The sequence below is a fragment of the Natator depressus genome, chromosome 4, assembly GCF_965152275.1.
Source record: "Natator depressus isolate rNatDep1 chromosome 4, rNatDep2.hap1, whole genome shotgun sequence".
NCBI lineage: Eukaryota > Metazoa > Chordata > Testudines > Cheloniidae > Natator > Natator depressus.
This window is the reverse complement of record NC_134237.1, coordinates 60,435,382-60,446,916: the sequence shown is the minus strand read 5'-3', so window position 1 is coordinate 60,446,916 and position 11,535 is coordinate 60,435,382. Positions and strand designations below refer to the sequence as shown.

At 37.3% G+C, this 11,535-nt stretch overlaps 1 protein-coding gene across 1 annotated transcript in view; it reads right to left on the bottom strand.

The window, feature by feature from the left end:
• Positions 1–489: 489 nt before the first annotated feature.
• Positions 490–11,535, bottom strand: part of LOC141986539 (uncharacterized) — a 99,065-nt gene continuing 88,019 nt past the window's right edge. Inside the window, exons 18-20 of the mRNA XM_074951114.1 lie at positions 10,697–10,820; positions 5,164–5,254; positions 490–3,890 (exon numbers count right to left, since the gene is read on the bottom strand). Of these exons, the coding sequence (XP_074807215.1) occupies positions 3,816–3,890; positions 5,164–5,254; positions 10,697–10,820 (290 nt within the window). The 3' untranslated portion in view covers positions 490–3,815. The remainder of the gene's footprint in view (positions 3,891–5,163; positions 5,255–10,696; positions 10,821–11,535) is intronic.

The following is an 11,535-nucleotide window of genomic DNA, read 5'->3' as shown; positions in this document are numbered from 1 at the left end:
TGAAGCCAGAGGGAGCGGTAACTCCTTGGTTGGTACCAATACATGTTTTCACGCTGGATCATAGCACTGTTTAGTCAGAGGCAGCCTTTGTTTGCTTGTTAAAGGCCAGTTAGTTTTAATCCCCAAATTGCCGGAGTCCATTACAAGTAAATCCGGGAGAGAAACCCAAGATGAAACTCAAGAAGAGAAGCGGGGTGGTCCCCACAGGTAGGAGGAAGCTCAAAGCCTTTATGCTCCTGAGTTTCAAAGGAACAAAGTGAAGGCTGTGGCATTACTGCACTGAGTAACCCACACAGCAGTGAAGCAGCTGAAGCATGAAAAAGCCGCACCTTTCCCGACAGCTGGCTTATACGGAGGGCTGGAAAGCCACTGGAAGGCATCAGATAAACAAGAAATCAATTAAATGTAGCATTACTGCCCCCAGCCCAGACACATAGCCCCAGGGGATACAATCAGATAACACTGCACCACCGCAAGGCTGTAGTATTGGGAGATTTCATTTATTAATGCTCATAAAGTTTCAGATCTTTGGATAGAAGGTGCAATGTAACTGCTTATTATTACAAAAATATACATTTAAACTTAATAACTTGTACACTGATAATATTTTTCTTTGTTAGTAAATAGACGATTACAGCTATTTTTGAAAAGCAGCAAAACTTTCAAGTCCTGCATGGAAATCTCAGGTTGAGCACCTATATTAGGCTCTTTCTAACTCTGGCTCCTGCATGCCTAATCCCTTTCAACCAAAAGGGGAGCAAAACAAGAGAAAAAAAAAAGCCATATACTTTGACACTTCCCCTTTCTATTCTGTTTTTCAGTAAAATAAAACAAGGTGTGTTTATATCTATTACTTGAAGTTGTCCATGGTTTCTGTTAGACATAAACATAAGAAACTAACCCCTTGGAAATACACATTTTTTCTAGAAAGAAAATACTTTTTTTCTTCACTAAACATATTAGTTTAATCTATTACATTATAATTAAAATTTAAAAAGGCATTTCACCTCATGCAACATTTTAGGATATATTACATATTTTATTTTGAGAATTAGAGCTGTCATAAGAAACAGTAAAATTAGAGAGCTCCGAGGCCAGTGACAATTTGTCTAAGGGATTTTGACACATTCCCTAAGGAAAATATTATGAAAATAAATGCCACTTGGTGCAATCTAGTGTGTTGCAAAAGCAAACAAACAAAATCCAGCCATAGCTCAAAGTTATCCCTATTGGGGATGGTTTAGTGGTGTCTGGAGGGGTATGAACTCCAACAGAGACAGAGAAACCCCTCTCCATTCCCTACTCCATCAACATGAACACTGCATGGTTTAATTCAACAAACTGTGCCTCTGTTGTACAGTTGTGAATGCTCTGCACCTCCCAGCCCACAGGCCACCACTACCAGTGGGTCTAAAGTGTTCATTGTTTAGTCATTCAATTTTCATATTAACCAACAGTGAATGTTTAATTTGGTAGAGAATTGGGTGAGATACAATCTAAAGTGGGAACTGAACCAACACACAAACTCAGAAAACGTAAAAGGAACCCAAAACAATTAATATTAAAAACATTTCTAAACTAAGTTGCAATTGGAAAATATACTAAAAGAAACTATTTAAATTATGGAAATATCTAGCCTTTTTACCAGTTTACTTTCAATATCAAAGTAGTCACATATAGAAATACAAAATCACTTAAACAGCACAGTGATTAAGGCTGTATATGTTTGGCATAGCCATGATTTCCATGACCAAAAATGTCACTTTTAGGGTATTGTAATAACATCATGGGGCCAGATCCCCAGATGGTGTAAATAAGCATAACTATTGAACTTTACTGAGTTGCACTGATTTACACCAGTCGAGGGTCTGGCCCATGGTCCTTTTTCATCTTAGTCTGCTACTGAGCAAGACTTTCTTCCATTAATTATTGTTATTAATAAATTTGACTATTTGTTGGGTTTTTCTGTTTTCCTGTCTTAATATGGTTTCAGACTATTGATGACAGCTGTTTAACTTTTCTAATGGAAAAGAAATGTAAACAATTTAAATATTGTGTACCTCCGCCCCCCCAATATTCTGAATTTTCCATATTTTTCTGTGACAAAGCCATGGTTTTCCCACATTTGCCTTTAGAACCAGACTTAATAATGATGTACAAATAATACTACATATGACTAGCTGACACAGTAATTAGTATATTATCTTCTTACATTCTGTTTAGGTCACAAGCCAAAATAATATGGGTGAAAATTTGGCCCCTGCAAATTCCATGAGAGTTTTGTCATTGACTTTAATAAGGTCAAGATTCCACACATGATGTTCTCAACATAGTCCTCAAGTGGACAAAACCACAATGCAAACTGGAAAAATTCAGTTACAATCCTTGCTAGTGATAGGCTAGCAAATGGAGAACAGTGATAGAACAGATTAGAGCTCAGAGGCACTGCCAAAGATTTCTGATGAGGCTTACAAAGCACCTACACATCATTCATAGCTGTAACCCCTATAACTAAAGTCTCAATTTTATCAGCACTAAACAGTTAATAAATTCTTCTGAAAATAAAGGAACATACACATTTCTGAATATAAAAGTACCTAAACATTGTCCACTAAGAGATTTAAAAACCTCCAAACATACATATCTTTCTGCTGTGGTAGGAGATACAGAGAATTATCAGGCCTGAAGATCTGTTAGACTGAGTTTCTTTTCGGGGAGATGGATACAGCTCTCTAATTTACCATCTGGCACCAGCTCTGATGCAGAATAGGTCAGTGTACTTTTGGGAAGCTGAGGATAGACGGAACACAGTGCAAATCAGACATGCCTCTTTTCTGCCCTCAGCATGCTCCCTCTCCAGGGTTGTAGAGAAGGGTGGTGCAAACTGACTCAGCACCTCCTGGGAACTCCTGTGCACTACAGGAATCTCCAACAGAGGTGATAAGACCAGATTCCATCTCTTTTGTAGCATCACACAAGAGACAGTGGGGCATTGAATCTGGCTGTTAGCATTTTTTCTTCTTCAAAATAATCCACATGACGAGAGCTCCATTTTGTAATTACTTCAGTGCTGTTTAAATAAGGGTTATAAGCAATGAGAGAAGTTGGGGATAGAAAACACTCAGCTTTCTCTCACTGACTGCAGAATACCCTGAAGTATAGTGGTCACCATTCAAAGTCAATATTCACCATCAGTCACCACACAGTGGTGCTTGAGTTACTACAGCTATTTACTGTCCTAATTAGAGGGAAAAACTGACCTCAGCTACCACAGTTTGACAGTTGTTGGTAAATGGTGACTTTTTAATAGACGAGCACCAAGTTATCTGACTGTTCTGTATACCTAAGGGATATACTGTGCAAAATCACAGTGCAGACTGAAGGTGGTGGACTTGAGCAGTTAGAGTTAAACAATATTATTCCTCTTAATTATTAAGAGTTCTAAAAAAGGATGGAGAGGAGGACTGGATTGAAAGGTAGTTTTCATTCTGCAAGTGTGTGTGCTTGTCTGGTTATCTCACTGTAAAATTGTTATTTTTTATTTTATTTCTTTATTATATTTTACAGGAAATAAATTAACTCTTTATCCAATATATTAACTAGATAGGAAATACCATTAGTCACAGACAAATCTACTTGTCTGGTAATACTCAAAATATTCACTTTTCTGTGCCTTACAGTTAATCCTGAGAAAGAGAACTGTCACCACCACTTTAGTTTGAAGTTTCTTGAATTTGACTCAAGAAGCTAGTTTTTGTTTAGCATGTTTGTTTGTTTGTACTCAGAGTTTTAAAAACAGACGAACCCAATAATCATTATTCTATTAAGGACTTTAAATCTGGAACATTTTTTATCTGGAAATCCAGTAACATCTGTCCAAATGCCTTGCCCTGTAGAGAGAACAAAACAGAAAATAGATTGCATTGCGTGAACCAAGTATCTAAAATTAAGTTACATATTTAAATATACCATCTTTGCAAACATATATTTTAAATTAAAAAAAGTTGTTTGAAACAAGCAGGATATCAGACTTCTACGTTACATAACATCCCTGAACTTTGGTGTATTCAAAGTCTGGATCTGAATTTTGCTGCTAAGCCAATAGCCCATTATATAACGTTACAATCAGATTTTAGGTAATTTCCTTAACCCTTGAACTGCAAATCCACATAGGTTCTCTATTTGTTTGACTTTGCTACTCACGTAGTTTTTCCTAAGTAAAAGTTAAAAACCTGACTTAAGATTTGCAACCATTTAAACTTCGGTAGGTAGAGCGAAGCTTTTCCAGTACTTATTTAAATTACTGCATACCAGGGTTCAGTGAGCTAGATCTCTTTGCTTTATAGTTTTTTTTAATTTAGGACTCAATTATGACACCATATTCACGTTGAATTGTATTTTATTCTGTGAACAATCCAGATGATTTCAGTGAGACTACTTGTGAAGTAAGGTATTTCTCAGCATGAGTAAGGATGGCAGAATTGGGCTGTCAACACAGTGTGTGTACGGTTGGGGCTTTGTGCAGTTTATGGAGGCCTCAGCCCCTTAAGCCTGAGCCCTGGAAGCCCAAGTCAGATAGCATTGGCCAGCTGTGGGTGTCTAAATGCAGTGTAAACATAATTCCTGTGCCTCCATCTTCCTTTTGCACACCTACACAGGATTAACCAGAATTAAACCCTGCCTAGATTCTCAGTTGGTATGACTCCATAGAAGTCAGTCAAGTTACACCAATTAAATATCTGATCAAAATCAATGGAGTTACATCAGTTGGGAATCTGGTCCTATATACCAGAATACACTCAAAACCAAGTTGTCTAGTAGACACCTGCTCTCCAAAAATGTGACTACATTTTTCTGAGTAGTTAAATTCATTAGTATGTCAGAAACGCAGCTGACACATCACAAAGCATGGCAACTTCACCTTTCATAAAGTCTGCAAATCCAACATTTCACATATAAACCAAATCTTTTCCACCAACTGAGCTATGCATCACTGCTTAGTTTTCAAACTTGGAAGAATGAATGAGAGACTGTTTTTGTGAAATTAAAAGAGAGCTATCAGTCAATAGATTATTACTCCATCCCAGTGTTAGTTAAAAAGAGTTTGTGCAATATGTAGTTATAAAAAATAACTAAAATCAAAATCAATGCCTGCATACGTACCTGTGGGTCACTTCTTAAGGATGCAATACCACCACCACCAAGGGAATTTTTCAGAACGAAGTTTAATCCGTGTATTCCTGGCAATTCATATCTTTAAAGGTAAAATTTAGAACAAACAAATTTATGTTTGTTTTACAGTAGATTTAGATTAATTACTAGTGAAATGCAGCATTTAGAAATTGAAGATCCAAAGTAATTTTTTAAGGACTGTGATGATGCCCCCATTTTGATTCAAGCACACTAATCAGAAGGAAAAAAAACCCAAAACTCCATCTTAATAGTAATAAGGTAGGATATGAACTTGGTTGGTCTTTTCTGATTAAGCTGTACAAGAATTTTGATTATATCATGTTCCAACATTAATAAACTAAGGTTGTTTTCTGTTAATTAGGTAACAACTGTAGCCTAAGTTTGATGGGCAAATTGCAAAGTTTTAGTGCAGGAGCCAATTCAAACAGAGGGATTATAGTGTCCAGAATAGAAAGATTTGAATATTACATAGTCCTGTTACTGAAAAAAGAAAAGGAGTACTTGTGGCACCTTAGAGACTAACAAATTTATCTGAGCATAAGCTTTCGTGAGCTACAGCCCACTTCATCGGATGCATTCAGTGGAAAATACAGTGGGGAGTCGGAGAACACGTCAATCTCTCTGGTCACTCGATTAGAGACCTAAAAGTGACAATTCTTCAACAAAAAAACTTCAAAAACAGACTCCAACGAGAGACTGCTGAATTGGAATTAATTTGCAAACTGGATATAATTAACTTAGGCTTGAATAGAGACTGGGAGTGGATGGGTCATTACACAAAGTAAAACTAGTTCCCCATGTTTATTTCCCCACCCCCCACCGTTCCTCAGACATTCTTGTCAACTGCTGGAAATGGCCCACCTTGATTATCACTACAAAAAGGTTTTCTCCCTCCTCCCCTCCCGCCCCCCTCCCCCGCTCTCCTGCTGGTATTAGCTCATCTTAAGTGATCACTCTCCTTACAGTGTGTATGGTAACATCCATTGTTTCATGTTCTCTGTGCATATAAATCTCCCCACTGTATTTTCCACTGAATGCATCCGATGAAGTGAGCTGTAGCTCACGAAAGCTTATGCTCAAATAAATTTGTTAGTCTCTAAGGTGCCACAAGTACTCCTTTGCTTTTTGCGAATACAGACTAACACGGCTGCTACTCTGAACCCTGTTACTGAAAAGTATCTGAACAGTAATTACTCATTTCTCTGATATTTCTTTGGCTAAGAATGGCTTTCATCCCACCAGGAATTCATATGCTATCAATTATTGAGAAATAGCCATACTATGAGTCTGCAAATCAGACATCCAGAACCAGTTAGAATGTCGGGAATTTTACTGGATTAAAAATGTAGAGTAATTCTTCCACAACTCTTTGGATTTGTAAACTTTGATAAGGTAAAACAATTTTGCTTAGGATAAAAGATATTCACTTTGAAGAGAAGTTAATGGCTTATTTACTTCAAGGGCTTTGCAGTAATTTTGTATAACATTTCTAGCTACCATGCGAACTGCAGAAACTCTATGAAAGGCAGTATTTTCAGGGTCCGTGTGTTTGTGCATATAAAACACAACATTTGCATGTGTACAGTAATTAATCAAATCCTTGATCTTTCTTTGGCTAAGAATGGCTTTCATCCCACCAGGAATTCATATGCTATCAGTTATTGAGAAATAACCATACTGTGATTCTGCAAATCAGTGCATAAAATTGCAACTACTCTATATAGCACCTGGAAATATTATGGGTACATTTGTGAAGGTTCAAATGTGAACATGGTTCAAACACAAAAAGATAATGATGGATTACAATGCACATGCAGTGATACTACATCAACAAAAATATGTTACCCAGTATATTTACGTAGCATTGATATATACTGTAATTGTGTAAAATCTAAAACAAGCCTAAGAAAAGATAATATATTTGTACAATTCACTCAGTATTTTTAAAATCTGCTTTTAAACATCAGAAACTCTTCAAAAAACAAATAAAAACACTTCAAAGAACATTAAGATTGTGACAGAAACTAATAAAATAAAGAAAATTCACTGTTCTAACTGAACTCCCATAACTAGGCACAATGGGGTGCCTCCTTAATTACTTCCTCTAAAGTGCAGTGCCTAGGTATTTCATTAAAGATAAGACTTTTCCATGAGTTCCCAGTTAATTTTGGCCACATTGTACTTTGCTTGTATGTTTGCTTAGTGAATTTATACATCAAGAGAAAGAGAGCACTCTTCCTAGTTAAGAGTGAGCTGGAGGTGAAATGATAGGTTTCAGAGAAGAGATGTTTGTGTAATAGTGTGGTGCAATAATATAGGAGGTTGATTATTGTGCATTAAATATATGGATAGAAATTACAGTGGATTTTGAGTCTCAGTATGTAGATAAGTATCGTTTTCTCATTGCTTAATTTTGTGTAAAATGACTGAATGTCTAGTAAACACATATCTGACAAGTATTATCTTTTTGAACATGGGAACCCTTATCCACAGAGCAAGAAAATGACCCTAGCCCAAAGAGAGAGAGAGAACTAAACCAGAAAATGCTCACAGAGCAACTTTATTACTCTCCCTCATTCAGAAAAGTAGAGACCTCAGAACTGTAACTATTTTTAATCTTGTTTCCTAAATTGAGCCATAATTCTGAATAGAACAGTTTATATGTATGTTTCTGATGTTTTCCTCTACTATGGAGATATATACAATTAGAAGCATGCAGAATTAAAAGTGATAAAAGCTAGGTGTAGCTGAAGTGCTGACAAGAGGCTCACGGAATGTATCTGATTAATAGTGTAAAAGAGGGTACATAATGAGCTAATTAAGACAAAAGAGAAGGATTTTATTAGTTTTTGAAAAATAAGTTATTATTTCCTTTTGAAGAGGGCAAAACAAAGTTTATTTCTACAGTTTTATGCTGTATTTCTAATACCTTTCTTTAAATAAATATGAATGTGCATTGTGTCTAAAGCACTGAAAAATGTAGTGATTCACAAATAACCCTTCACTGGCAGGTCAGGACAGGGAGGGAGTGAAGTGACTAGCAAATCTTTTACATCTCTAAGTTCTATGATTCTATATGTACTACAGTGCCTTGCTAACAAATTCACACTGCTTTCAACAGCAGAATTGCTCAGACCTGTCTTTTTGCAGAGTTCCAGAGACTGGCATCCTTTTCTAGAGTTAGAGCTCGTTTCTGTGTGTGAATGTTATATCTTCCTTGCTGTCAGGAAGTATATCCAAATTTGTCTGACTATTCCATTTTGAGGATGCATATCACTTATAGAGAAGGCAAAAAGTGCAATTAATTCAAGACGAATTTGCTTTATGAGGAAAAAAGCAAATTCCCCATCTAGTTAGAAATAAGACCTTTGTTGTTATATGTTACCTGAAACCCTGAAAACTTCAGAGTGTGTGCAATTACAGGTATAATCTAACAAAAATAATTTCCCTTCCAGGCTGTATGCCTATTTATTTTACCAGCCTTAAAGAAATGCCATGAAAGGCAAAATGCTGTTAACCTCTGATCTGCAATGAAGTAGAGTTATGGTTAGAACATTTTTTTTTAAAAAAGTACAAAAATATTTTGGTTTTCAAATTATAATGTTCAAAAAGTCATTTGCATTTCCATATTCCCAACATTGTCTGTTTAAAGAGCAAGACTGTTGGTTTATTTCTAGTTTTCACATTCATAAAAATGTTTTGTCTAAAAAGTAACTTTCAGATCTGAAACATGTGAGCATAATCCTTATAATCTAAAAACAAAAACAAAAAACCAACTCTGTAAAAGGATCCATTATTTTCCCCAGTAGCTTTTCACGCTACTCACAGAGTCCCATTATCACATCATTAAAAGAAGCCCAAACCAGAGATGATCTAATTAATCAAAATAAACTGTTGCTATCCAGAACAGAGGGAAACTTTAGCCTCTGTCAGTGAACATAAACAGCACTAAGAAACGAGCAAACCTCAATTAACTAAGCAGAAAGGACAATACCAGTGTGAGTTGTTTGATGTATGAGCAATTCTTGTAGCAGATCTATTAAATGTGTAGCATTTTTTCATTTTTGTTTTCCTCTGCCGAGTTACAGATGAAACCATTTTTAAATTTAACCCAAAACATTTATCAGTAAATTCATTTGGTAGCACTTAATAAATAGCAGGTGAGATTCTGTGCTGTCTCTCTAATGAACAGCACAGAACTCACAGCCTGGCAGGAGGGGGAGTGGAGGTGTCACTAAGGTGGACTTTAAACCTCCTCCCAATCCTGAACTGCTCCAGGAACTAGAAAGACCCCTGGTGGAACTAAGACAGACAGAAATATGTAATTATTCTGAGGACTGTAGTCTTTGCAGATGGCTATAAAACCACCACCTTATATAGAAATAGATTCCTAATACAGTTACTGTAGACTGACATGTTAGAGGCCCCACAGTATGGGATAAGGTGGATTCTTCACCATCGTAAGGGTTAACATTTTACTTTCTTAGCTTAGATTCTAGAATACAGTTCTGAGGCAAGGGGTTGATGTTGTGACAAAATCTTCGACCATCAAACACATGGGGGCCTTGAAAAAGCAGGAAAACCATCACTGCATGTACCCTGCTCTCTGGCACAGGATGCGGTATTGTGGATGAATGGCATGTGAAGTGTTCAGTTTATTTTTTACTCCAGGAAAGGAACCAATCTGTGCTCTTTCCTTTAAATGCCAAATTCAAGTATGTAGTTTTTTGCCAGAATGTGACCATTTATACTGGAGTAGAGCTGATTGAAAAAATGTCAACAACTTTTTTTTTTAAATCGCAATTTGCAAATTCATCTGAATCTTCATGTTTCATTTAGACATTCCAATGAAAACCATGCAAGGTTCCATCAAGTTTCAAAGGCTGTCTGGTTTCCTTCCAGCTTGGCTTCCTGGCTCCCCAGTAACTTGTTTGGTAGGCTGAGAGGCAGCTGAGAGCCTGGAAGTCCTGGGTCCCAGTATTAACAGGCCTCTCAGGATCCCCAGTTCCCCAGTTCCCCAGTATTAACAGGCCTCTCAGGATCCCCAGTTCCAGGGCAGTCCATGAGATGGACTGCCATGCTCCAGGTCAGCCTGCTATGTGGACTGTCCCAAAGCCAGGGCTTGCAAGGTCCCATCCCCTGGCCTGGCAGGCTGCTGGGGCTCTGGACAACTTGGAAACTAAATGTTATTTTGATGTTTCTGACACAAAACTTCAGATTTCTGTTTTGCAGAGAATGCAGACATTTTTGGAGTTTGGTTTCAATTGGAACAAAATCAAATTCACAGATGGAATTACCATTCCACATCCAGCTCTATACTGGAGTTTTTTAAGGTGGAGAGTGTTCAGCCTGTACATTGAATTATGCCATGCAAATGATGTATGCATAAAAATAAAAACTGCAAACCTGAATTTGTGTCTTTACATTAAAATAACTGAAAATTATTTCTCTCCTGCCATAATGCCTGGATGTGCTAATGTGGACAAGTCATAAAGATACATACCTTGTGACTAACTTCTCTTCAGGTTGTTCTCTCTCTAAAAGATGCTGGAAATAATCCTCCAGAGCCTGAGCAGTTAAAGTTTTCTTTAGGTATGGATAGTAGAGGGGATGTCGTGCTATCACACCTATTACATGTAACACAGTTAGTTAGAATACAACCAATTTAAACAAGTTATATTTTTATTTTTCAAAACTGACTGAGATCACCTGTCATTTGAAACCATGCATATGGGTCCTTGTTAATCAACAGCTACACAAAAATAGCTAGAACAACAGATTAATGCCCTGCAGTGGAGTGGAAGTCTAACTAGGTGCATGACATGTAGGAATCCTGCCGTGTGTTGTTCTTGCAACTTTTTTCTGGTTGAGGACAGTCCTTGCCAATTCAGGAAGGATAAAGGACAAAGGGCAGGTAAAGGGTGTGTGATTCTTTCCCCATGAGTAGCTCATGAAGTTTGGAGAACATATTTTGATTAGCCCTCAGAGCACGGTAAGATCAGTCATGGAGGTTGTCAAGGTTCCTCCCCCACTCTGAACTCTAGGGTACAGGTGTGGGGACCTGCATGAAAACCTCTTAAGCTTACTTTTACCAGCTTAGGTTAAAACTTCCCCAAGGTACAAATTAATTTTATCCTTTGTCCTTGGAATATCCACTGCCACCACCAAACTCTAACTGGGTTTACTGGGAAACGTAGTTTGGATACGTCTTTCCCCCCAAAATCCTCATTGGTCATTTTGGTCAGGTGCCAGCGAGGTTACCTTTCGCTTCTTAACCCTTTACAGGTGAGAGGATTTTTCCTCTGGCCAGGAGGGATTTTAAAGGGGTTTACCCTTCCCTTT